Genomic DNA, 25,674 nt, shown 5'->3' with positions numbered 1-25,674 from the left:
TGAGTAGGCCGCGCGGGATTAGCCGCGCGGTCTGGAGCGCTGCAGTAATGGACTGTGCGGCTGGTCCCGGCGGAGGTTCGAGTCCGCCCTCGGGCATGGGTGTGTGTGTTTGTCCTTAGCATAATTTAGGTTAAGTAGCGTGTAAGCTTAGGGACTGATGACCTTAGCAGTTAAGTCCCATAAGATTTCACACACAATTTTTTTTTTTTTTTTTTTGTAACCTGAGTAACAGTTTTTTGTGTATGGGAGTAATCTGTGGACAATGTTAAAGCCGCTTTCGTTCTGGTAACGATCTTATCATGAAGTCAGTTCCTTTGTGATTAGAGAGACACAGTGTCGCTTGTTTCTGCTGCGACCGAGATGATATGCATTTCTGAAGCCTTAAAGAGGCTCACTTATCTTTTGAATGCCTGGTGATTAACAGAATGTTTTGTATGGTGCCGTTGGCCGCGAATCTCGGAGACCCGTCACTCGCTTAACACCTCCCAGTTAGCGTTTGTAGGAGCCAGAGACATCTACAAAGCAGGCCTAGTTAATCACCAGAATTTCCCCGTGTATTCGCTGTCAGCTTTGATTAATCCCCTGAAGCGTTAGTGTTAACTGTGTAATAACACAGGTGACTGTAGTAGTACTTCTGTAGTCGAGAACAAATGTATTTTGTGACGCTAGAGGCAAAAGACATCTACAACTACATCTACGTCGGTACTCCGTAAGCCACCGTAAGGTGTGTGGCGGAGGGTACCCTATACCATTAATAATCATTTCCGTTTCACCTGCAAATAGAGAGAGGGAAAATGTCTATATACTTCCACATGATTCCTGCTTTATCGAATCTCATATTCGTGGTCCTTACGCGCAATGTATGTTGGCGGCATTAGAATCGTTCGGCAGTCAGCTTCAAATGTTGGTTCTCTAAATTTTCTCAGTAATCCCATTTGAGTTCCCGAAGCATCTCCGTAACACTTAAATGGTTCAAATGGCTCTGAGCTCTATGGGACTTAACTTCTGAGGTCATCAGTCCCCTAGAACTTAGAACTACTTAAACCTAACTAACCTAAGGACATCACACACATCCATGCCCGAGGCAGGATTCGAACCTGCGACCGTAGCAGTCGCGCGGTTCTGGACTGAAGCGCCTAGAAGCGGAAATCGTCATCACCCTGTGTTGCAAAGGGGCCTGAAGATGGTAGATTGTGTCCCCGAAAGCGGTTGTAGTTAAATAAAACTAATATAGGCAGCTGATAGTGTTGTTAGTGGTGCACATAAATTGAACAGTAGTTGTCCCATTATCCATTAAAAGACGGATGTACGAAAAACATCTGTAGTAATGGCGCGATAAGTTGGCCGCCTACACGTAAGAACTGATCGTTAAAATTCTGCATTAGTCGGAACACATCGTGTCGACTGTGGGCTGTTTGAGGTCGCTGCCAACATGAACGATGTCGCAGTTGCGTAGTGAAGTGTTGTCGGTTTCATTGATTGCGCGAATGATTTTGATTTACTACAGTATTTGTACTTATATTTAAATGCACTACCTAACATGAGACTTTCACAAAAGTTTGATAAATGTTTTAAATGCCAATTTTCTTCTGCTCAGTGTATTGCATTACAACAGCCTTAATTAATTCAATGTTTCTTGCTACAGATAAGCAGCACATTTGAAGATGACCGTAACGCGTATTTACGACTCCACGTCACTTTCGTGTCAAAATTTGCACCATAGCAGCTGATCAGCTGATCGGTATGAGCCGCGCACGCCCGTCATTTGTCGGTATTTGGCAACAAATAAGAGAACATTACCCGTCTCACATTTTCTAACGTCGCAGTGGCTGCATTACTTACCCTTCTGGCCTTGAGCTAAGCGGCCAATTTTATTTAGCTCACGCCCGAATCAACCCAAAGTCAGTTTAAATTACGCACATTTTAAAATATTACTTTCTCGGGTCTCAGTAAGTATTTTTGTTTGTTACTGAGCAGAGAAGCTACACAAGGTGCTCTTAACTATACTTGACGTTTTTTGATTCATTTGTTAGCTGCTTGATGCTATATTGTAAAATACTGCTGAAACCGCGGGCCACACGAGCAGTACATTAGAGCCGTATGCGGCCTGCGGGCCGCATTTTGACGATCACTGCTTTAGGATTTCGTATTTTTTGCTTCCGTGACCCGGTTTCGGCCAAGGTTTTCGGAGGGTTTCGTTGGTTGTAAGGCAAATACTGAAAATGAAATTTCACTTCCAAGTATTCCCAAAAGGGCGCCCCTCTTTTCCTTCCTCCAACCTCTTCCCCACCCCTCACTGGGTATTTGTCTGAAAACAACTGGGGTCTACAATAGGTCGGATTCCGAATAGCGTGCTCTGTCTTTCAGTGTAGAAAATGAGACTTTTCTTTTTTTTAAGTTTCCCAGAGCTTCCAAGCTGCTAGTAAATTCGTACTGCCCACCTTTGTGTGCGTTCAGTATCCCCTATTCTCCCGTTTGGTATGGGTACAATACATTTGAGCAATACTGTACGATGCGTCTCACAAGTATTCTGTAAGCAATCCCCTTTTTAGACTAACTATGTATTCTCAGTATCCTACCACAATGAAACAAAGTCAGCCAACCGCTTTACCTACGACTGAACCTATGTGATCATTCCACTTCAGATTCCTATAAATTGTTAAACCCTGGAATTTTAATGCGTTTCCTGATGACAATTCTGACTCACTGATCTTGTAGTCATAAGCGACTACATTCCTGCGTTTTGTGAAGTGCACAGTTCTTATCTTTTTAAAACTAAAACAAACTGCCAATCTTTGTACCAATTTGAAGTCTTATAAATAACTCACTGGTTATTTAAGCAGCAGTACTTCATTATAGATCATCTGTGAAAATTCTTAACTACTTATTAATGTTATGTGCCAGGTCATTAATATACGGGATTACCCAAAAGTCTGTTAACATTTGAACAAACACTAATTCACGGAATAATGTATGTAGACAGGTGAAACTGACACAGATGTCAAGATGTCTCAAGTGATATGAGGTTTTACTGAAACCAAAAACGAGAGGAAAGCCGGCCAACAGATGGCGCTGGACAACAACTCATCAGTGACGCCGCATGAGAATCGTGATGGAGGTACGCCGATATCTTAGGAATCGCATCATTCCTGGCCTGACTGATAAACACCTGCTGGAAGTTACGAATTTTATGCAGATGGCGCTCCACGTCATATTGCCACACTGGCGAAAGGTCTGTTTGCACATCGTTTGGTGAGGATCGCGTGCCGAGCTTGCACTTACGCCATACTTAGTCTCTCAGGCCCGCACACCTTAATATATGTGATAACTTGTTTACTTGTAGTCGCAAATTTACTGCGATCGACGACCTCATTAGGGATGCTAAAAGACAGCATCCAATGGCAGTTTCTCACCATACTAGCTATTATGCTGTACGCTATTGTTCACAACATTGTCCCTCGGCTAAAGGTATCGTTGATGAATGGCGGCCGACGTGGCGAGCATTTGTTGTAAACAACATCTTCCTTTTTAAAAATCAATTGTTATGCTAATTATTGCTTTTGTTTCATATGAAGCCCCATTTGTTGGTCTTTTTTGTACTTATTTTGTGTTCAGTAAAAGTCCATCTCATTTCAAGCATGTATGTCAATTTTTGCCTCTCTGCCTGTATTTTTTCATGAAGCATTGAATTTTAAAATGTTAACGGCCTTTTTGGTCACTCTTACAACATAACAGAAAGGGTCCCAACACACTACCCTGGGCTCAAATTATTTGTGCATGAACGATGACTTTCCGTCCAAGCTAGCATAGTGCGTTCGCCCTGTCAAGGAATCCTCCTTTCAGCAACCAATTTCATTCGATGCCCCTGTGACCGTACTTTCGTTAATAAGCGTGACACTGAGTAAAATGCTTTTTGGTAGGCTAGGCGATAATTTAAGGTTTTCTGACGAACACTCGTCAGCCAAAACACGGAGAGGGAAATCAGATCGCATACAAAATAAAGACACTCGGAATACCAAGATTCTAACAGTAATTTGCTAAACATTCGTACAAAACGAAAGCCTGTCGCGCTCAAGTTATACTCGAAACCGTAAGCTGGCTGAAATCCGAAGTAGACAGCTCCGAAACATTGTACAAATATAACAAACTTTCCTTGAGAGCGAAAAGCTTCTTTCCACAAATCAGCACCGCTCTTGCGAAATACAATTTTGCTCTTTTCTCGCACGATATTCTGAGAAACATGCGTGAAAGGCAACAGGTAGGTTCCATACCCCTAGATGTCCTCAAAGCATATTGCCTTGAACACTGTTAACTGGGTCCGAGCATGTGGAGTAGGTGCTCAGATACGTGAGTGGCTCGAAGTAATGGAACCAGTAAGCTGGGGTGGACGGCGAGTGTTAATCAGAGAGAAAGGTGCCGTCGGGGGTGAGTGGGTCCGCCCGTGTTCTCTGTATCGTACATATGCGATATGACGGATAGAGTGAGCAGCAATCTGCGACTGTTTGCTGATGACGCTGCGATGTACGGAATAGTGTTCAAATGGTTCAGATGGCTCTAAGCACTATGGGACTTAACATCTGAGGTCATCAGTCCCCTAGACTTCGAACTAGTTAAACCTAACTAACCTATGGACATCACACACATCCATGTCCGAGGCAGGATTCGAACCTGCAACCGCAGCAGCAGCGCGGTTCCCGAGTGAAGCGCCTAGAACTGCTCGACCACAGCGGGCGGCGGAATAGTGTCATCGCTGAGTAGCTTGAGTGATACGCGATAATTTGAGTGGATCTGCTTTTTTATGTCATGAATGGCATCTCACTCTAAATATGGAAGATTGTAAGTTAATCCAGATGAGTAGGGAAAACAGTTCTGTAATGTTCGAATACACAAAAAAATGGCTCTGAGCACTATGGGACTTAACTTCTGAGGTCATCAGTCCCCTAGAAAATGGCTCTAAGCACTATGGGACTTAACTACTGTGATCATCAGTCCCCTAGAACTTAGAACTACTTAAACCTAACTAACCTAAGGACATCACACACGTCCATGCCCAAGGCAGGATTCGAACCTGCGACCGTAGCGGTCGCGCGGTGCCAGACTGAAGCGCCGAGAACCGCTCGGCCACACTGGCCGGCGCTCGAATACACAGTCACGTCGATTAAGTATCTAGGCATAATGTAGTAAAGTGACAAGAAATGAAACGAGCATGTTTGTTGTACGAAAGGTAAAGAGTCAACTTTGTTTTTTGAGGAATTTCTGGGAAAAGGTAGGAATTAACGACTTCGATTTACTAGGAAAATTCTAGAAAAGTGTCGTTCATCTGTAAAGGAGACTGAAAAACACTTGAGCGACCTGACTGTTGCTCGAGTATTTGGGGTTCCCCAAATCGGATGAAAGGGAGTTATCGAATGAATTCACAGGCGTTCTGCTAGATTTGTTACAGGTAGGTTCGATCAAAAGTAGAGTACTGCATTACGAAAATGCTCCATGAACTCAAATAGGAATCCCTGTAGAGAAGACGACGTTACATTTGCGAAACACCATCGACCGCAGAACGATTCTACTGCAACCAGCGTACATTCGTCGCAAGGGGTTTGAAGACAACTAAGAGAAATTTTGGCTCGTACGGAAGCACGTAGACAGTCGTTTTCCCTCGCTCCATTTGCGAGTGAAACAGAGCAGGCAACTATTAGCAGCGGTACCACGTACCCTCCACCGTGGACCGTATGATGGCTTGTGTACTAAGTACAGTACCGGATAAAAGTACCGGGACACATTACACTGGACGTTAATATGGGGTGTGTGGGACACTGGGGTGCGGAACATAATCGACATTCTACACTCATGCTCATAAATTAAGGATAATGCTGATACATGGTGAAACAGCTCTGGTGGGCGGTTTGCGGATTTAAATCACCTCGGGTTATGATCATGCGGTGTATTTGACCTGCGGTCGTCGCACGGTGGCTCTGGCAGCAGTCCACATACGCAGAGGTCTGTTGGTTCATGTCAGAGTACGGTGCAGCGAGTAAGTGTAATGGTGACGGTGTGTTGAGAATGGCTCAACAACACGTATTGATGACGTTATGATGGGTAGAATGCTAGGGCGACTGGAGGCTGGTCACACACAGCATGTCATAGCACGGGCCCTCCGTGTGCCACAAAGTGTGATCTCAAGATTATGGCAACGATTCCAGCAGACAGGCGCTACAGAAAGGGGCGTCCACAGTGTACAACACCAAAAGAAGACCCACCATCAGTGCCCGCAGACGACCGAGCTTTGCTCGGGACCTTACCGCAGAAACTGGAACAGTTGTCTCCAGACAAACAATCTACAGTCGACTGAACAGACATGGTTTATTCGCCTGGAGACCTGCAAGGTGCATTCCACTGACCCCTGGTCAGAGGAGAGCCCGTAAAGCCTGCTGTCAAGAACACAGTACATGGACATTGGAAAAGTGGTCCCAGGTTATGTTCACGGACGAGTCCAGGTATAGTCTGAACAGTGATTCTCGCCGGGTTTTCATATGCTGTGAACCAGGAACCAGATACCAACCCCTTAATGTCCTTGAAAGGGACCTGTTTGGAGGTCGTGGTTTGATGGTGTGGGGTGGGATTATGATTGGTGCACGTTCACCCCTGCATCTCTTTGTGTCTTTGACCGAAGAACTGTAACAGGTCAGATGTATCGAGACGTCATTTTACACCAGTCTGTCCGCCTTTCCAGGGGTGCAGTGGGTCCCACCTTCCTCCTGATGGATGATAATGCACGACCCCACCGAGCTGTCATCGTGGAGGAGCAACACGAAACAGAAGATATCAGGCGAATGGAGTGGCCTGCCTGTCCTCCAGACCTTAACCCCATAGAGCTGGGATGCTCTCGGTCGACGTATCGCTGCACGTCTTCACACCTCTAGAGCACTTCACGAGCTCCGACAGGCACTGGTCCAAGAATAGGAGGCTGTACCCCAGCAGCTGCTCGACCATCTGATCCAGAGTATGCCAGCCCGTTGTGCGGCCTGTGTACGTGTGCATGGTGATTATATCCCACTGATATTGGGGTACATGCGCAGGAAACTGTGGCGTTTTGTAGCTCATGTGTTTCGGGACGGTTTTCTCAACTTATCACCAATACCGTGGACTTACAGATCTGTGTCGTTTGTGTTCCACATGTGCCTATGCTATTAGTGCCAGTTTTGTGTAGTGCCGCATTGTATGGCACCACATTCTGCAATTATCCTTAATTTATGAGCATGAGTGTAATTCGACCCAAAGGTGTGTTACTATGGTTCATGAAGGGACTCTGGGCAGACCAGTCCATTTTAGGAATATTATTCTCCACAGACCATTGCCTCACAGATGCTCCTTTTTGACAGCGTGCATCGTCATGTCGATGCGATCAGTCATCGTCTCCAAACTGTTCCTCTACTGTACACAGTACACAATGCTGGAAAATGTATTCATATGCTTCCGCATTTAGCGTTTTCTTAAGCACAAGATGACCACGCCCTAACTACGAAAAATACTCATGCCATAACACAGCTTCACAGTTGGCACTACCCATGATTGCAGGCAACGTTCTCCAGGTATTCCGCGAATCCATCGGATTGGCACAGAGGATAACGAGATAAATCATTCGTTTCCATTTTGGCGACGCTCTTCACACAATCTCAAGCGTCTCTTAGTATTTTGCTTAGTGCTGACTACAGAAATGTGTGGTTTATGGGGTGCTGCTCGACTACTTTCCTCCGTTCTTTTTAACTCCTTACACAATCATTGTGCTAGCTTCACTGCTTGTATCATTTTGAGCTCACGAGAGATTCCTTCTGCTGGTTCCATGCGACTTTTTACAACCACCATTCGCAATGCGCGAATCCATCGGATTGGCACAGAGGATAACGAGATAAATCATTCGTTTCCATTTTGGCGACGCTCTTCACACAATCTCAAGCGTCTCTTAGTATTTTGCTTAGTGCTGACTACAGAAATGTGTGGTTTATGGGGTGCTGCTCGACTACTTTCCTCCGTTCTTTTTAACTCCTTACACAATCATTGTGCTAGCTTCACTGCTTGTATAATTTTGAGCTCACGAGAGATTCCTTCTGCTGGTTCCATGCGACTTTTTACAACCACCATTCGCAATGCGCTGTTCGTCAGCACTATCTACATCTACATCCATACTCCGTAAGCCACCTGACGGTGTGTGGCGGAGGGTACCTTGAGTACCTCTATCGGTTCTCCCTTCTATTCCAGTCTCGTATTGTTCGTGGAAAGAAAAATTGTCGGTATGCCTCTGTGTGGGCTCTGGTCTCTCTGGTTTTATCCTCATGGTCTCTTCGCGAGATATACGTAGGAGGGAGCAATATACTGCTTGACTCCTCGGTGAAGGTATGTTCTCGAAACTTCAACAAAAGCCCATACCGAGCTACTGAGCGTCTCTCCTGCAGAGTCTTCCACTGGAGTTTATCTATCATCTCCGTAACGCTTTCGCGATTACTAAATGATCCTGTAACGAAGCACGCTGCTCTCCGTTGGATCTTCTCTATCTCTTCTATCAACCCTATCTAGTACGGATCCCACACCGGTGAGCAGTATTCAAGCTGTGGGCGAACAAGTGTACTGTAACCTACTTCCTTTGTTTTCGGATAGCATTGCCTTAGGATTCTTCCAATGAATCTCAGTCTGGCATCTGCTTTACCGACGATTAACTTTATGTGGTCATTACATTTTAAACCACTCCTGATGCCTACTCCCAGATAATTTATGGAATTAACTGCTTCCAGTTGCTGACCTGCTATATTATAGCTAATTGATAAAGGATCTTTCTCTCTATGTATTCGCAGCACCTTACACTTGTCTACATTGAGATTCAATTGCCATTCCCTGCAGCGTGCGTCAGTTCGTTGCAGATCCTCCTTGGGTGAGCTTTGGTTCTTCCTTCGCTTTTCCACTTCACAGTGACAAAATTAACAGTCGAGTTGGGCAGCTTTAGAAGGGCTGAAATATCCCTAATGGAGTCGTTACTCAGGTGACTGCTAGTAACTATAGTTCAATTCTTTTATCTTGGCGGTTCGCGCATGCCCGCCCAGACGCGGGAGATTGCTGCGTTGCCAGTTGTACGCGCCAAGAGAAGCAGCGCCATAGTATAGTTCGCAAACTTAAGTTTAGGGGGGAGCGCGCAGTTTATGAAGTAAAGCCACCAAGGCCGCATTAACCCTTTCGCTGCTACAGAGACTTGCTCCCCGCATTCCGCGCTGTGCGCGATTTTGTCATCATTGCACTGCTCGCCTGTGCAGACACATGGTGTTTCGACTGCTTTGTCACACTTTATCATTCGATTTCACAAAAACTATTTGGCACAAAAATTTTATTTTTACACATCTTCTTGACTGATACCTTCCCCCCATAAATGAATTAATTTTGTTTCGATGTTCAATGCAGTTATTGGGCAGCATTAGATGTAGTAAACCATTGCACGAAATTTTGAAGAGTTTGCAGAGGTAAAAGTCCATAGCGTATACTTTCCGTATGGTCGATTTTAGTTGCTACTAGAAATTTCAAAAAAATACATTCAAACGAATAAAGGTTTGAACTCAATTACGCTAACGCAGCTCGTCATTCATTAGAACTCCCATAGAACTTAAAAATGTCACGCAAAATATCGACAAACACAGTTGGTATGACTATGAATTACTCACGTTTCGTCGAAGTACAAAAGGAAGTAAACAGTTACCACTGTTCTTTATTGCGAAAAAGCGGTTAGTGAGAATGATAACAAACACCTTCCTTGCTATCGCCTGAATTAGGAGTCTTATTGCTTGTTTGGTTTAATTAATTAATAGAATATGAAGCAATTGGTAAAAGAATGCCTTTTCCAAACTTTCTATAAAACAAGGTCTGCTATCAAGACATTGCTTTTGTTCAATTACTTTATTTATGATTGAACGTTTCTAAAACTGAAGACACGCGTCCGTGCTCTGCACTGCAGTCGAGCTCTGGCAACGTCGCTCTCTGTTCATTGGCTGACTGTGTTTTGTGACGTCAGATGCGCAGAACGAACCTAAACTCGGCCGCACGCACTTTAGTGAACGTTCGAAGTCAATCAGCTCTCATGACCGACCCATTCTGTTGTAACAGCTTTTCTACTGATAAAACAATGTTTCCAACCACGTTTTATGTTGATGGGTCCGACTCTCCTGACTTTCCAGTTCTGCATTCCATACGGGTGTCCGCATACTTTTTATCGGGTAGTGTGTGTAGATGTAGACGAAATCGTGCATTTACGTGACTGCCTTGATCTGTGGCTTTCAGGATGTCAAGTGACAAAAGTGCGGGTTGGGTTTCGCATGAGCGTTGCTTTCAGAGTGCATGCCGATCGCCTAACCAGGGAAGAAGACTCTCTGCTCGAGAGATCGCATTACGTTTCAGCCTGGAACCGTTCACTATTTCTATTCCGATTCATTTTCACAGTTCAGTATTTTTTATTTATTTATTGTTATTTAAACACCTTACATAAGGTGGTCTGGCAGCAGCATACTACGCTGCTCTTCAGCCACGAGTTTAAGAATGAAAATACAGAGGAGACACAGACGATACTGAACAAAGTGGGGGGCAAAAAACAGAAGCCGTTCACACTCGACGAAAAAACACTAAAAACTGTCGGCACTGCACACGAACACTGACGACTTAGACAGTACAGGTGAACGAAGGAGCGCGACGATGAAGAACACTAAACCACAAACACGATGGCACACACACGAGAAACTGATGGCGATGATTTCCGGCGCGCGAATGTCCACTGAACGTGTGCGAGTCCAGGGACCTGCCGAGAGGGGAAGAAGGGGGTGGGGGAGGGAGATAGGAGAGCAAAAATGTCAATGGCAGAGGAGATGGTAGGAGGAATGAAGGTATGGGGGTAGGGGAAGCCCGGGGGAGGAGTGGGGAGAAAGGGAGGAGGGAGGGAAGGGGGAGAGAAGGGAGAGAGGGTGCCCAAAGGAACAAACACAGGAAGAGGGAGGTAGGATCAAAGTTAGTAGGAGGGGTAGATGGAGGGGAGGAGGACATCATCAGGGAGGGGGAGCTGGCGGAAGCCACCTCGGGAGAGGGTACAGAGAGTGGAGAGATGGAGAGCAGGTGGGATGTGGAAATACAGGTGCGGCAGCGGACGGTGGTAGGAGAGGACGGGAGAGACAAGCGGGTGAGGAGGATCGAGTTTACGGGAGGTGTAGAGGATCCGTATCCGTTCGAGGAAAAGGAGGAGGTGGGGGAACGGAATAAGGTCGTACAGGATCCGCATGCGGGAGGGGAGACGGATGTGATAGGCGAGGCGAAGAGCATGGCGTTCTAGGATCTGAACGAATTTGTAAAAGATAGGGGGGCTGGAGATCCAGGCAGTGTGGGCGTAGCAGAGGATAGGGCGGATGAGGTATTTATAGGTACGGAGGATGGTGGAGGGGTCCAGACCCCACGTACGGCCAGAAAGGAGCTCGAGGGGACGGAGTCGGGAGCGTGCCTCGGCCCGGATCGTCTGGAGGTGGGGGGTCCAGGAGAGGCGACGGTCAAGGGTGACGCTAAGGTACTTAAGGGTGGGGGTGAGGGCGATAGGACGGCCAATGACGGTGACATAGAAATCGAGGAAGCGGAAGGAAGGGGTGGTTTTGCCTACTATGATCGCCTGGGTTTTGGAAGGATTGACCTTAAGCAACCACTGGTTGCACCAAGTGGTGAATCGGACTGTTCAGTATACCTTCCTCCTATTTTCACACTTGAACTGTGTTCAGTTTTTGACGAGCTCCCACTGGGCATTTTACCATTGAATTTGAGTGGGGAGGGGGGGGGGGGCGCTAGGGAGTTTCCCTTGTAAGAAATTGACACAGATGGATCTGGAATAAGAGAGTGAGAGAGTGAGTGTGGGGTACGGGCGTGTTGCAGGTGAGCGGCGATGGGACGACGACGAGCGCGCTGAGCGGTCGCAGCGACTCGGACATGCAGATGGAGCCGGTGCAGTGGATCCGCGCGACCGCCAGGAGCGAGTCGAAGCGCGGCTCGCCCGAGGGCAGCGCGGGCAGCGGCGCCAGCCTGCTGGAGCAGCAGCTGGTCACCTACACGTGGCACCGCCTCAACGTGTTCGCGCCCACCCACACCAGCCGCCACCGCCGCCGCTTCTGGGGCAGCGCCGCCGGCGGCGACCAGCCGCGCAAGCACATCCTCAAGGACGGTGAGTCGCGCTGCCGAGTAAAGCTCCACTGACGGTTGTTGTGCTCTTCGCCTGCTCTGATGCCGCTCTCCACGCTGGGCTATCTACTTCAAGCCTCTTCATCTCTGTATTTTTCACTCGTCAGTCTTCTGACTGGTTTGAAGCGGCCCGCCACGAATTCCTCTCCTGTGCCAACATTTTCACCCCAGAATCTGGCGAAGAAATTGACTTACAAGGATTAATAATGAAAATATACAATCATTTTTCGATATACACTGTCCGTGTAGAGTCACTAAAGAAATTTCGTTATTTTGTCGAAATAGAGTACCAACAACTTCTCAGCCATAGCGAGACTCGATGGCTGTCACTATTTCCAGCCATTCAGAGACTTACAGAGATCTTTCCCGCTCTGAAATCCTTCTTTCTGTCACAAAACAAACCTCCAACAGTCCTAAAGAATGTTTATTATGAGCTATATCTATGGCATATCCAATCATTAGTTGGCATTTTTCATAATTGTATTAGTATCTTAGAAAAGGAAGAAAACTCCCTTATCGATGTCATGAATGTACTGTATTCCCTTCAGCACAGAAAAGATGAAAATTTTATATCTTTGAGTGTGAAAGAAAGATTGTTTCAAATGGAAAATAATGGTTATCCTTTGAAGGTGAAGAATTTTAAGTGCCAATTTGGTACCCTCTATGAAGGATGTTTGGAGTACCTGAATATCTGGATGGAACCATTTTGTGAATTTTCTTGTTTTAAGTGGCTCGATTTTTCAGATATATCACAAACGAAGTGGTTCTGAAAGAGCAGGTGAGAAGAGAAGCTTCTGGAGTTTCATTGTTAAAAGAAGAGTGCAATTTACAGGCCATCTATTAAGACATAAAGGACTCCTGAACACAATCATAGAGGGATATGTCGAGGGAGAAAGACCAAGAGGAAGACCACGACTGAGGTACATGGATCAAATCGTGAAAAGATGTGGAATGTAACACCTATAAAGAAATGAAGAGAAAAGCTGAAAGACGCACAGAATGGAGACATGCTGCCATTGTAGCTGTTGCAAACCAATCCTTGGATTGACCACTACAGAAGAAGAAGAAGATCGTGGTCTTACGTTGAAGAATCAATCAAATTTTTGTTGAATAAATATATTAAAATTGACGATGAAAAGTGCTTTGATTAGTTTTCCAGTTTAAAAAAATTCATAGCCACATATGATAGAAAATCAGAACCGGCCCATAATAAGTGATGCAAGTATGTTGAGTCGTGTAACAGTGAGAAACAGTTTAGCAAGTTAATTAAAATTGCACAATTCTTATTCGCGTTGCCAGCCGATAATGCTTGTGTGGAGAGGTTGCTGTTCTTAATAGAGGCACAGTGGACAAAGGAGAGAAATAGACTCACTACTGACACTGTAAAGGGGATTGCAATGGTGAAATTTAATTTTAGAAATTTGAATTGCAAGAACTTTTTTAAATATTTGTGTCAAGAGAAGGAACTTTTAAAAAAGATTCAGTCAAATGAAAAATACATAGGTGTGTGAGATGTGTGTAATGTTTTTTTTTCTTATGTAATAAATCTAAGAAATAGAAAGTGTCCTCTTTTTTCATCCTAAAATATGGAAAAGTCCTCTTTTTGGCATTCCGAAATCTGGTAACCCTACCCCAGAGTAGCACTTGCAATCTACATCCTGAATTATTTGCTGGATGTACCCCAAGCTCTGTTTGCTTCTACAGTTTTCACCCTCTACAGCTCCCTCTAGTATCATGAACTTGTCGGTTGGTTGGTTCGTGGGAGGGGGGACCAAACAGCGACGTCATTGGTCCCATCTCATTAGGCAAGGATGGAGAAGGAAGTCGGCTGTGCCCTTTCGCCGGAACCGTCCCTACAATTGCCTGGAGCGATTTAGGGAAATCACAGAGAACCTAAATAAAGATGGCCGGACGCGGGTTTGAACCATCGTCCTTCCGAATGCGATGAAACGTAGTCCCTGATGTCTTAACAGATGTCCTATCATTCTTCCCTTCTTCTTGTCACTGTTTTCTGTTTATTCCTTTCCTCCCCGAACCTACGGAGTACCTCCTCGCTATTTACCTTCCCGTCTCCTCTATATCTCTTTTGTTACGCAACTTTCCCTTCTACAATAACCTATGAAACCTTCCCTTAGGATTTCTATCTCTTGCTTAATAATAACAAATGAAATCTTCCCTTTGAAATTAATTCTCTTTCTCAAACTTCGCATACAAATTTAAATGCTGCTTATTAAAAGTGAGTTTCTGATTATTTCGACGAAACATAGAATGTGTCGTCGTCGTGGCCCTCAGTCGTTACCTGCAATAACCCAAAACTGTTCCTTACCTTTTTTTACTGTTACTGGATATCCATCAGACTGCAACATCGAACTGCGACATGAATATACTTACTATGTTTTACTATACTCAATTAGCTGCTGGAAGGCTGTCATAGTAAGTGGCTGTACTTATTACCAAAGCTGACGTTATTCTTTAATAGCAAAGCTGACGTTATTCTTTAATTAATTTGACTGAAGTTCCGTAACTTTTTCTTGTCAACAATAAAATTTTGCAAAGTTTTACGTTGATGGTTTTTGGGATGGATTATAATCAGTAATGCAATATTGTTGGCAAAAATGAATTATATTCTGAATGAAATGAGTATACAAATGTTCAAATGGGACTTACTTTTTACAATAATATTACAACTAGCATTGCGCAAACATACCTTCAGTAGTCTTGAGTTTCTCATAGAAATAATTCAATAATATTAGTTCCTCTTATGAATTATCATAAGAGGAACTAATATTATTGAATTATTGACATCAGCTAACTATTAAGTTAGCTGATGTCTCTGTACATCCGTTTATAATCTCTTATAAATCATAGCTGGTGGCTGGCAGACACACCGCTCCTCTCAACCTCTCGCTTCAGATCTGCTACCGACTCGCTTCACATCTCGCTTACTACTGACTTCCTACGAACGCTAAAGTGCGGTTTCTCCCGCCAACAATGCTTTCTGGTGCAGACAATCCCTGCTACCATTACAAAATGTATCAGTGTGCGGTCTTTCCCTCCCTTTTCTTAAAATGTATCCATACGCGGTCTCTCCCGCCCTTTTTAAAATTACATCAATGTGCGGTCTCTCCTGCCGACAATACTTTGGTGCAGACATTCCCTGCTACCACAATTATTTCCAACATGACAAATATTAATTATTTCTACTTAAGCCTATTAATAAAATATAAACATCTTTCATAAATCGTGGTTTGACAATAGACAATAGAAATATACTCGTCTTACATCAGTCCTCCTGATTTTCAACAGTCTTCTCTAGCACCATAACACAGCTGCTTCTATTCTCCTCTGTTCCGGTGTTCCCACAAACCCATGTCTCACTGCCGTACAATGGCGTGCTCCACATGCTGCACGCGTCCGTTCTTAGAATATTCTTCCTCAAATTAAGTCACATTTTGATACTATTGTTGAAGTCACGAACGATGGCGGTCGAGTTTAAGCTTGTATTGCGCACCTATGTCACGTCTACTCCAACAACCGATGAACATTCAGTATGTTCTGAGCGCTCTGCTGTGAATGCCGTAGCTAATGCGAGCATTAAACGTGATAGTACCGAGTCGTTTAGTGAATTTCGATTCCATTTGCTACGAGTTGCTATTGTTGATAGTGGAGGTAAGTGATAAATTCTGCATAAGTAAGAGACATAATTTGCAGGATATACGCTTTCTCCAAGTGGAAAGCACGCACTTGCCCGTGCCGCTACTATCGCTTGGAATCGTCAACAAAGGCCGGCCGCTGTGGCCGGGCGGTTCTAGGCGCTTCAGTTCGGAGCCGCGCTGCTGCTACGGTCGCATGTTCGAATCTTGCCTCGGGCATGGATGTGTGTGATGCCCTTAAGTTAGGTTTAAGTAGTTCTATGTCTAGGGGACTGATGACCTCAGATGTATAGTCACATAGTGCTTAGAGCCATTTGAACCATCGTCAACACTGCCGTCTCCGCCCGTGACTCGACATGCGCGAAATGCCATCGTTCGTGGCTCGGATTATAGTAGACTTCTCTTGGCCATGAATAACCTTTACGCAAGGTCTATTCTGCTTTTAATGTCCTCCTTGCTCTGTTCGTCACGGGTTACTTTGCTGCCTAGCTAGCAGGATTCCGTAGCTTCATCTACTTCGTGATCACCAAATCCTGATGTTAAGTTTCTCGCTGTTCTCATTTTTGCTGCTTCTCATTGCTTTCGACTTTCTTCGATTTATTCTCACTCCATATTCTGTACTCGTTACACTGTTCATTCCATTCAACACATCCTGTAATTCTTCTTGACTTTCACTGAGGATAGCAATGTCATCAGCGAATCTTATCATTGACATCGTTCCATCTTGAATTTTGATCCCACTCTCGAACCTTACATATATTTCCATCACTGCTTCTTCAATGTACGTATATTGAAGAGTAGGAACGAAAGACTGCATTCCTGTCTTATACCCTTTTTAATCCAAGCACTTAGTTCTTGGTCTTCCGGTCATATTGTTCCCTCTTGGGTCTTGTACATATTGTATATCAACCGTTTTTCCCTAGAGCTTATCGCTATTTTCCTCAGAATTTCGAACATCTTGCACCATTTGACGTTTTTGAACGCTTTTTCGAGGCGACAAATCCTATGAACGTGTCTTGATTTTTGTTCAGTCTAACTTCCATTTTCTAACTTCCATTATCAACCCGCTATATCAGAGCTGCCTCTCTGGCGCCTTTAACTTTCCTAAAGGCAGACTGATCGTCATATAGCACATCCTCAATTTTCTGTTCTATTCTTCTGGTATTAGTTGTGTGAGCAAACAGCCATCCATTTGAACCTGCTTGCCGTACTCAAAACTTGGTCTCCCTTCACGATTTTTAACCGCTCCCTCATTTCTCTCTATAGCCAAACTGTAGATTTCTCAGGATGAGTCTTATCAACCAATCCCTTCTTTCACTCGAGATGCTCGTAATTTCCTTCTTGTCAATTCATGAAACGTTATACTTCCAATATTCCATCCTAATAATGAGCGCAAATTTTCTTGTTAACCAGACTACTGAAATTGCAGTTTGGGTAATGTACAAGGGTTGAAACTTAAATACACTCCTGGAAATGGAAAAAAGAACACATTGACACCGGTGTGTCAGACCCACCATACTTGCTCCGGACACTGCGAGAGGGCTGTACAAGCAATGATCACACGCACGGCACAGCGCACACACCAGGAACCGCGGTGTTGGCCGTCGAATGGCGCTAGCTGCGCAGCATTTGTGCACCGCCGCCGTCAGTGTCAGCCAGTTTGCCGTGGCATACGGAGCTCCATCGCAGTCTTTAACACTGGTAGCATGCCGCGACAGCGTGGACGTGAACCGTATGTGCAGTTGACGGACTTTGAGCGAGGGCGTATAGTGGGCATGCGGGAGGCCGGGTGGACGTACCGCCGAATTGCTCAACACGTGGGGCGTGAGGTCTCCACAGTACATCGATGTTGTCGCCAGTGGTCGGCGGAAGGTGCACGTGCCCGTCGACCTGGGACCGGACCGCAGCGACGCACGGATGCACGCCAAGACCGTAGGATCCATGTTTGGGACTGGATGAAGCGTCGTCTCACGCGGTCAGCACGTCCAGCACGAACGCTGGTCCAACTGAGGCGCCAGGTGGAAATGGCATGGCAAGCCGTTCCACAGGACTACATCCAGCATCTCTACGATCGTCTCCATGGGAGAATAGCAGCCTGCATTGCTGCGAAAGGTGGATATACACTGTACTAGTGCCGACATTGTGCATGCTCTGTTGCCTGTGTCTATGTGCCTGTGGTTCTGTCAGTGTGATCATGTGATGTATCTGACCCCAGGAATGTGTCAATAAAGTTTCCCCTTCCTGGGACAATGAATTTACGGTGTTCTTATTTCAATTTCCAGGAGTGTAGTAGCAACTCTTTAGTCACAAACGATACAAAAGAGTTACATATTCGCACCTGTTACTGTCCTTCAAAGTAGTCACCAGCATTGTGTAGAACCCGTTGCCATGTGGAAGGGGCACTATAACGTTAGCAGACCCTATTCTGTTGATGGTGCAAATGGAGAGGTGTAAAGTTATGGTGATTCTCGTGTACGACTGTGATGGTGTTATCCTAACGCATTACGTTCCTCCACGACAGACCGTCAATGCACAGTATTACTGTTCGTTTTTGGAGCATCACCTGCGACCAGCTTTGCGAAAGAAGCGGCGACACTTTCTGCGCAACCCACCCATCATTTTTCACCACAATGCACGGGTGCAAGCGCCATACTCCCCGGACTTAAGTCCTTGTGACTTTGATTTGATTCCGAACCACTTCGTGGCATTCACTTCAGAACTGTTCCTAAGATTCGATAGGCAGTAGACCGCTCCATTCGCACCATCAACAGAACAGGCTGTGCTAACGGTGTACTACGCCTTCCACATCGCTGGCAACGGGTTCTACACAACGCTGTTGACTACTTTGAAGGACAGTAATAGGTGCAAACATGTAACTCTTTTGTATCGGTTGTGAATAAATACTTGCCACTATTGAAGTTCCAACCATCGTATTATCCTGTTGCAAAAGTTCGCAGCCTTTTTGTTTTGCATGTTGCTATTCCGGTTGCTATGGGTATATTTATCGATTGTCGTTTATTATTTGTATTTCACTGTTACTATTTGAGTTTATATATGGTCATTTTGTCGTTTGGAGATAGTGAGGCAGAAATCGGAACATTTCCGACATATTCTTCCGTTTGACTTCAAAAGAAGGGCGACGACAGTGGAGGCAACCAGAAACATTTGCGCCGTGTGTGGGGATTATGCCATGGGGCTGAGCGCGGCAAGAAAGTGGTTTTCTCGTTTTAAGGAGGATCGTTCTGACATTAGTGTCTCGTCTCGTTCAGGAAGACATTCGGGGTTTGATGAAGATCATTTAAACGCATTAGCCTACAGTGTACTCGAGAATTGACAAATCTGATGAACTGTGATCATTGCACCATTGTGCGACATTTGCATGCAATGGGGAAGGTTCAGAAATCGGGTTATGGGTATCGCATGGTCTAAGCAAAACCAAAAGCTCAGCTTGCTCGTCACCAATTGGCTCGTGAACAACACTGGTTGTTCCTTTCCACTATCGTTACTGGTGATGAGAACTGGTGTCTTTATGCTAACATAAGGAAAAGAAAGGAATAGTTGAGGGCAGACAAAGCAGCAACTATCCGTTCAAAGACCTGCGCATCGACAAACGATAACGTTATGCATTCGGCGCAACAGCGACGGTGTGGAGTACTACGAATTGCTTCCCCGAGGTTTAACCATCACTGCTTACGTTTATTGTCGACATCTGCTAAGTTTTTCAGACACAATACAAGAACAACGATCAGAAAGGCTTTGTGAAGTGATGCTACACCACGATAACGCCCTCCCGCATTCTGCCAGACTGACAAAAAACACTATACAGGAGTAGTGTTGGGAAGTCATACCGAAAGCAACTTATTCACTTGAACTTGTGCCTTCAGATTTTCACCTTTTTCGTTCTCTATTGAATAGCCTTCAAGGAACTTCCTTTCCGGATGAAAATGCGCTCCAGACGGGACTCGACGATTTCCTCGCCTCAAAACCACGTGATTTCTACAGTCACGGTCTCGAAAAGTTACCGCAGCATTGGCAGGCTGTTGTAAATAGTGAAGGAGAATATATGATTGATAACTGAAGTCTCTGTTATGTCTTTCTGTTGCGTTTATTAGTCTTACGAAAAAAAGTCCCATACTCCGTGACAGAGCGTAGGGGAACGATGCGGGAGACACGCACCGCCGTACTACGCAAGGTCCTAGTGGAGGTGGTTTGCCGACCGTAATGCGGATGAATGATGATTATGAAGACGACACAAGAACACCCAGTCATCTCGAGGCAGGGAAAATACCTGACCCCGCCGGGAATCGAAAACCGGACCCCGTGCTCGGGAAGCGAGAACGCTACCGCGAGACCACGAGCAGCGGACAGCCGAATAACTAATTAATTTATAAGGATGTTGCGAGTTAGACTTGCTGACGTGTTTAAATCATAATGTTATATGCATAAAACTGCTTCTCGTGTTTTTCCCTGCTTCAGACGTCGGATAAACTGCGTCCTATTATGACGGCTGTCCGCTTTAATTACACGAATATGCGACGTCTGATTACAGGAGACCCCATTGCTTTAGATGCTGTAGCTGAAACTTTTAATTTTGTCGGTGTTCTGAGAGTCACTTCCTTCAATCGCTACAACAGCAGAAAGCGTTTTTCTAAAATATTAAAATATTTGGTACTACTCTTTCAGCCTGCTTTGGTTGTGATCTTCAGTCCAAAGACATCTCTCCAAACTATTCTGCCCTGTGTTGTTAGTTCCACCACTGTAGCAGAAACTGGACTGCGGCAAAACGTTATTGAGATCGGTGATTCCAATGTGGAGACCTGGCCTAGTTTCACCTGAACATTCCACTAATCTACAGGGATGCAGCCATCACTTCACTTTCGGAAACTGTCTAATAGGAAACAAGTCCTATTCTCCAAACATACAATCGTTTCTCTTGTTACATAACCTATTCTCATTGACCATTTATTTCAGATAGAAACTGAGGCAGTGAAAGGAAAGCGAACACAGTCGTCCACCAGTTGGACTACTCAAGGGTGTGCACCCACTGGGTTCCTCGCTGCCTAACAGAAGACCATAAAGGGCAACGAAGGACCATCTGTGAGGAATTGCTTGCGCGATACGACGCTGATCGGGACCATGTTTTCTCGAACATCGTCACAATCGATGAAACATGGGTTCGTCATTTCGAACCAGAAACAAAACGGCAATCCGTGGAGTGGCGCTACATGACCGCTTCTCCGAAGAAGAAGTTCAAAGCCGCACCCCCAGCTGGTAAAGCCATAGCGACAGTCTTCTGGGACTCTGAAGAAGTCACACTATTTGATGTCCTCTCTCATGCTGCAACGGTCAACTCTGAAGTGTATTGTGCTTCCCTCAGGAAATTAAAGAAACGGCTTCAGTGCGTTCGTCGCCACAAAAATTCTCCATGACAACGCAGGCAAATACGGGCACCAGAGAGGTGCTCTCAAAAATTCATTGAGCTGTTCTTCCTCATCCACCACACAGGCCGGATTTCCCACCTTCCGATTTCTATCTGTTGGCCCAACGAAGGATGTTCTCCGAGGGAAGCAGTACATGGATGAGGAGGAGGTTACTGTTGGTGCAAGATGTTGGCTTCGATGTCGACCAGCAAAGTGCTATCCTGCGGGCAGCCAGGCCCTCCCAGTAAGGTGGCGAACGGCCATCATGTTGAAAGGAGATTATGTTGAAAAACAGGATTTTGTGGCCAAAAGGATGGGGAATAATATGGTGTACTGAAATCCTGAATAAAACCAACCCACTTACACAAAAAATATGTGTTACATCACTTGTTGAACTCTCGACGTACACTACTGGCCATTAGAATTGCTACACCACGAAGATGACGTGCTACAGACGCGATATTTAACCGACAGGAAGAAGATGCTGTGATATGCAAATGATTAGTTTTCAGAGCATTCACACAAGGTTGGCGCTGGTGGCGACACCTACAACGTGCTGACACGAGGAAAGTTTCCAACCGATTTCTCATATACAAACAGCATATACAAACAGCAGTTGACCGGCGTTGCCTGGTGAAACGTTGTTGTGATGCCTCGTGTAAGGAGGAGAAATGCGTACCATCACGTTTCCGACTTTGATTAAGGTCGGATTGTAGCCTATCGCGATTGCGGTTTATCGTATCGCGACATTGCTGCTCGCGTTGGTCGAGGTCCAACGAATGTTAGCAGAATGTGGAATCGGTGGGTTCAGGAGGGTAATACGGAACACCGTGCTGGATCCCGACGGCCTCGTATCACTAGCAGTCGAGATGACAGGCATCTTATCCGCATGGCTTTAACGGATCGTGCAGCCACGTTTCGATCCCTGAGTCAACAGATGGGGACGTTTGCAAGAGAACCACCATCTGCACGAACAGTTAGACGACGTTTGCAGCAGCATGGACTATCAGCTCGGAGACCGTGGCTGCGGTTACCCTTGACGCTGCATCACAGACAGAGGCGCCTGCGATGGTGTACTCAGCGACGAACCTGGGTGCACGAATGGCAAAACGTCATTTTTTCGGATGAATCCAGGTTCTGTTTAGAGCATCACGATGGTCGCATCCGCGTTTGGCGACACCGCGGTGAACGCACATTGGAAGCGTGTATTCGTCATCGCCAGACTGGCGTATCACCCGGCGTGATGGTATGGGGTGCCATTGGTTATACGTCTCGGTCACCTCTTGTTCGCATTGACGGCACTTTCAATAGTGGACGTTACATTTCAGATGTGTCACACCCATGGCCCTACCCTTCATTCGATCCCTGCGAAACCCCACATTTCAGCAGGATAATGCACGACCGCCTGTTGCATGTCCATTACGGGCCTTTCTGGATACAGAACATGTTCGACTGCTGCCCTGGCCAGCACATTTTCCAGATCTCTCACAAATTGAAAACGTCTGGTCAATGGTGGCCGAGCAACTGGCTCGTCACAATACGCCAGTCACTACTCTTGATGAACTGTGGTATCGTGTTGAAGCTGCATGGGCAGCTGTACCTGTACACGACATCCAAGCTCTGTTTCACTCAATGCCCAGGCGTATCAAGGCCGTTATTACGGCCAGAGGTGGTTGTTCTGGGTACTGATTTCTCAGGATCTATGCACCCAAATTGCGTGAAAATGTAATCACATGTCAGTTCTGGTATAATATATTTGTCCAATGAATACCCGTTTATCATCTGCTCAAAATGGCTCTGAGCACTATGGGACTCAACTGCTGAGGTCATTAGTCCCCTAGAACTAGTTAAACCTAACTAACCTAAGGACATCACAAACATCCATGCCCGAGGCAGGATTTGAACCTGCGACCGTAGCGGTCTTGCGGTTCCAAACTGCAGCGCCTTTAACCGCACGGCCACTTCGGCCGGCGTTTATCATCTGCATTTCTTCTTGGTGTAGCAATTTTAATGGCCGGTAGTGTACGTCGAGAGTTCAACAAGTGATGTAACACTCAATGACGTGTGTCTTAACTGTAGGTACACTTTACGTAAACTAGTGAAAAATATTTGGTGCCTAATCATCGCTTCTCTTTCAAATTTAAATGCTTCTGATCTAAAATTCGCATAACCTACACAAGATGTTAACATGTAACAACAATTTTTCAGAAATATGCTAAACAAAAGCCCACTGAACATAGTGTAACAAGTGCTCAAACACGTGTGGATACATCGAAATAATAAAACGGTGTCTTGAATTAAGCGGAATTCGTCTCCAATTACGATACGATAAAGAGTATTTTCCGCCGTATACTTCACAGAGTACAGAAGTGGATTTAGAACCGCGCGTAACTGGCCTTTCGCACATCCCAATTGAAGCGTTTTATTTCTAGCGACCGCAAACCGCCAGGAAACATAGCCACCTCTCCTCGCAGTGCGAAGGCGACATTCCAGCGGAGGTTACGTAAGGCGCCGACAGGCTGACGACCCTGAGGAATCAGCCACCAGCCTCTTACCCGCCTCTGTCCTCGGTATCGGCCCCGCAAACACTCTCCTGCGACACTTCTGTCTCTCTCCAATGACGACGCTGTCCCTTACTCTCAGTTGCTGTACGACGTGCTAAATGGACATAGTACTGTTCACAGCACCCTAGCCACAGTATCTTTATTTTCATTATTTTTATCCATATCCTTCTGAGAGGAACTCCACGTAATATTCTTGGTATGTGAGAGATAGTACATCAGATTTTACACTCCAATCTAATTTTTTTAACATTTTAGATGCGCATCACGGTTTACTGTCGTTTACACTGATGGCTCCAAACAGGAGAATTTCATTGGCTGTTCTGTGGTGTTCCCTGATCATGTTATCCGGATTCGCCTCCCTGATGAATATATCGTTTTCGCAGGGGAGCTCCACGCGATCCTGAAGGCACTGGAGCGGATGAATCGTGTTCGGGGCAATTGATTTCTCCTCTGCTCCGATTCTCTTAGTCCCTTAAAATCATTGCAGAATCTGTGCCCAACTGAGGAGATGATGGTCCAGCTGATATACGGCCAACTGTACTTGCTCCAACGGCGGGGTAAGGAGGTGTCCTTCTGCTGGGTGCCTGGTCATGTAGGAATATGGGGCTATGAACAGGCCGATCGGGCTGCCAAGGAGGCCTGCAGAGAGCAGGAAGTGGTCCAGTGTCCTGTTCCCTTGCAGTCTGTCATTTCTGCACTCCACAAGAAGTGCATGGAGTTGTGGGAGGAAGAATGGCTGGCGGTGACGGCCAATAAACTGCGGTTGGTGAAGTCAACAACTCGGCCGTGGCTTTCCTCCTGCCGGGTGCTCAGGGGGGAAGAAGTGACCCTCACGCGTCTTCGGATTGGGCACTGTCCTCTCACACACAGTTTTCTATTACGGCGGGAGGATCCCCCGATTTGTGATGCTTGTGGTGTGCACATCTCTGTCTGGCACATTTTAACAGACTGCATTTTATACCGTGATGCAAGGGCAGAAGTACAAGTTGATACGGATCTGCCCTGTGTTTTAGCTAATGATGAGACGTGTGTGTCTAGGGTTTTAAAGTTTTGTGATGTGTCTGGACTGTGGCCTAAACTTTTAGGCTGGAGGTTTTAGTGTATTGCAAAGTGACTGACTCCTCGCGTTTTCCTTGCGGTTAGCCAGCCACTACCATCTGCTATATTGTTTTAGCTCCCTCTACCACTGTCTTCCTGGGTTGTCCATGTTTTACTGCTGGCGGCATGCTTCGTCCCACGCTTCGGTGTGGGTAGGCACATATTTTTCCAAGCTGGTTTCCTGTGTCTTACGTTCTGTTTTATCTTATTGTTCTGAGTCTTTTGACACCCATCTCAATCTGTTACTGAGCGGGCGCTAAAGACCTTGCCGTCGTGCGCCCTTAAAACCCTATCCATCATCATCATCATCATCATCATCATCATCATGTAAAACACAATGATGCCCCAGTCGCAGGCTAATTGTTGCCTGCCGCCTAGAAATGCTCACCCTCGTAATATGGAGCAGTGGCCAAGCGACGTGTGCAATTACCGAGAGGCTGTGGCATCTGTGGGGCTGGAATTCCTGTTTTAGCAGCTACGTGCGAACGTATCGGTGATTCTGAATCAGTCAGCTGTGCTGTTGGGTTCGCGAGGTGACACCATCAGTGACGGAGGAAACGGCTGTGCGAAGGTCAGGATGAAGCACCGCTTCCATAGTCTGGAAGTAGGTTGAGAATGTGTAACGTAACGGAATGGGACGATACATAACGAAGATCGCGATATACTTCATATCGTAATAACCGATACTAAGTCCTATGTATACGC

The 25,674-nt window shown here is 45.7% G+C and overlaps 1 protein-coding gene across 1 annotated transcript in view; it reads left to right on the top strand.

The window, feature by feature from the left end:
* LOC126175649 (protein white-like) overlaps positions 1–25,674 on the top strand; it is a 300,070-nt gene that overhangs the window by 141,867 nt on the left and 132,529 nt on the right. Inside the window, exon 2 of the mRNA XM_049922541.1 lies at positions 11,932–12,217. Within this exon, the coding sequence (XP_049778498.1) occupies positions 11,932–12,217 (286 nt within the window). The remainder of the gene's footprint in view (positions 1–11,931; positions 12,218–25,674) is intronic.

This window comes from Schistocerca cancellata, chromosome 3 (assembly GCF_023864275.1).
Source record: "Schistocerca cancellata isolate TAMUIC-IGC-003103 chromosome 3, iqSchCanc2.1, whole genome shotgun sequence".
Classification (NCBI taxonomy): domain Eukaryota; kingdom Metazoa; phylum Arthropoda; class Insecta; order Orthoptera; family Acrididae; genus Schistocerca; species Schistocerca cancellata.
Note: the sequence above shows the minus strand (reverse complement) of the source record. Positions and strands in the feature narration are given on the sequence as shown.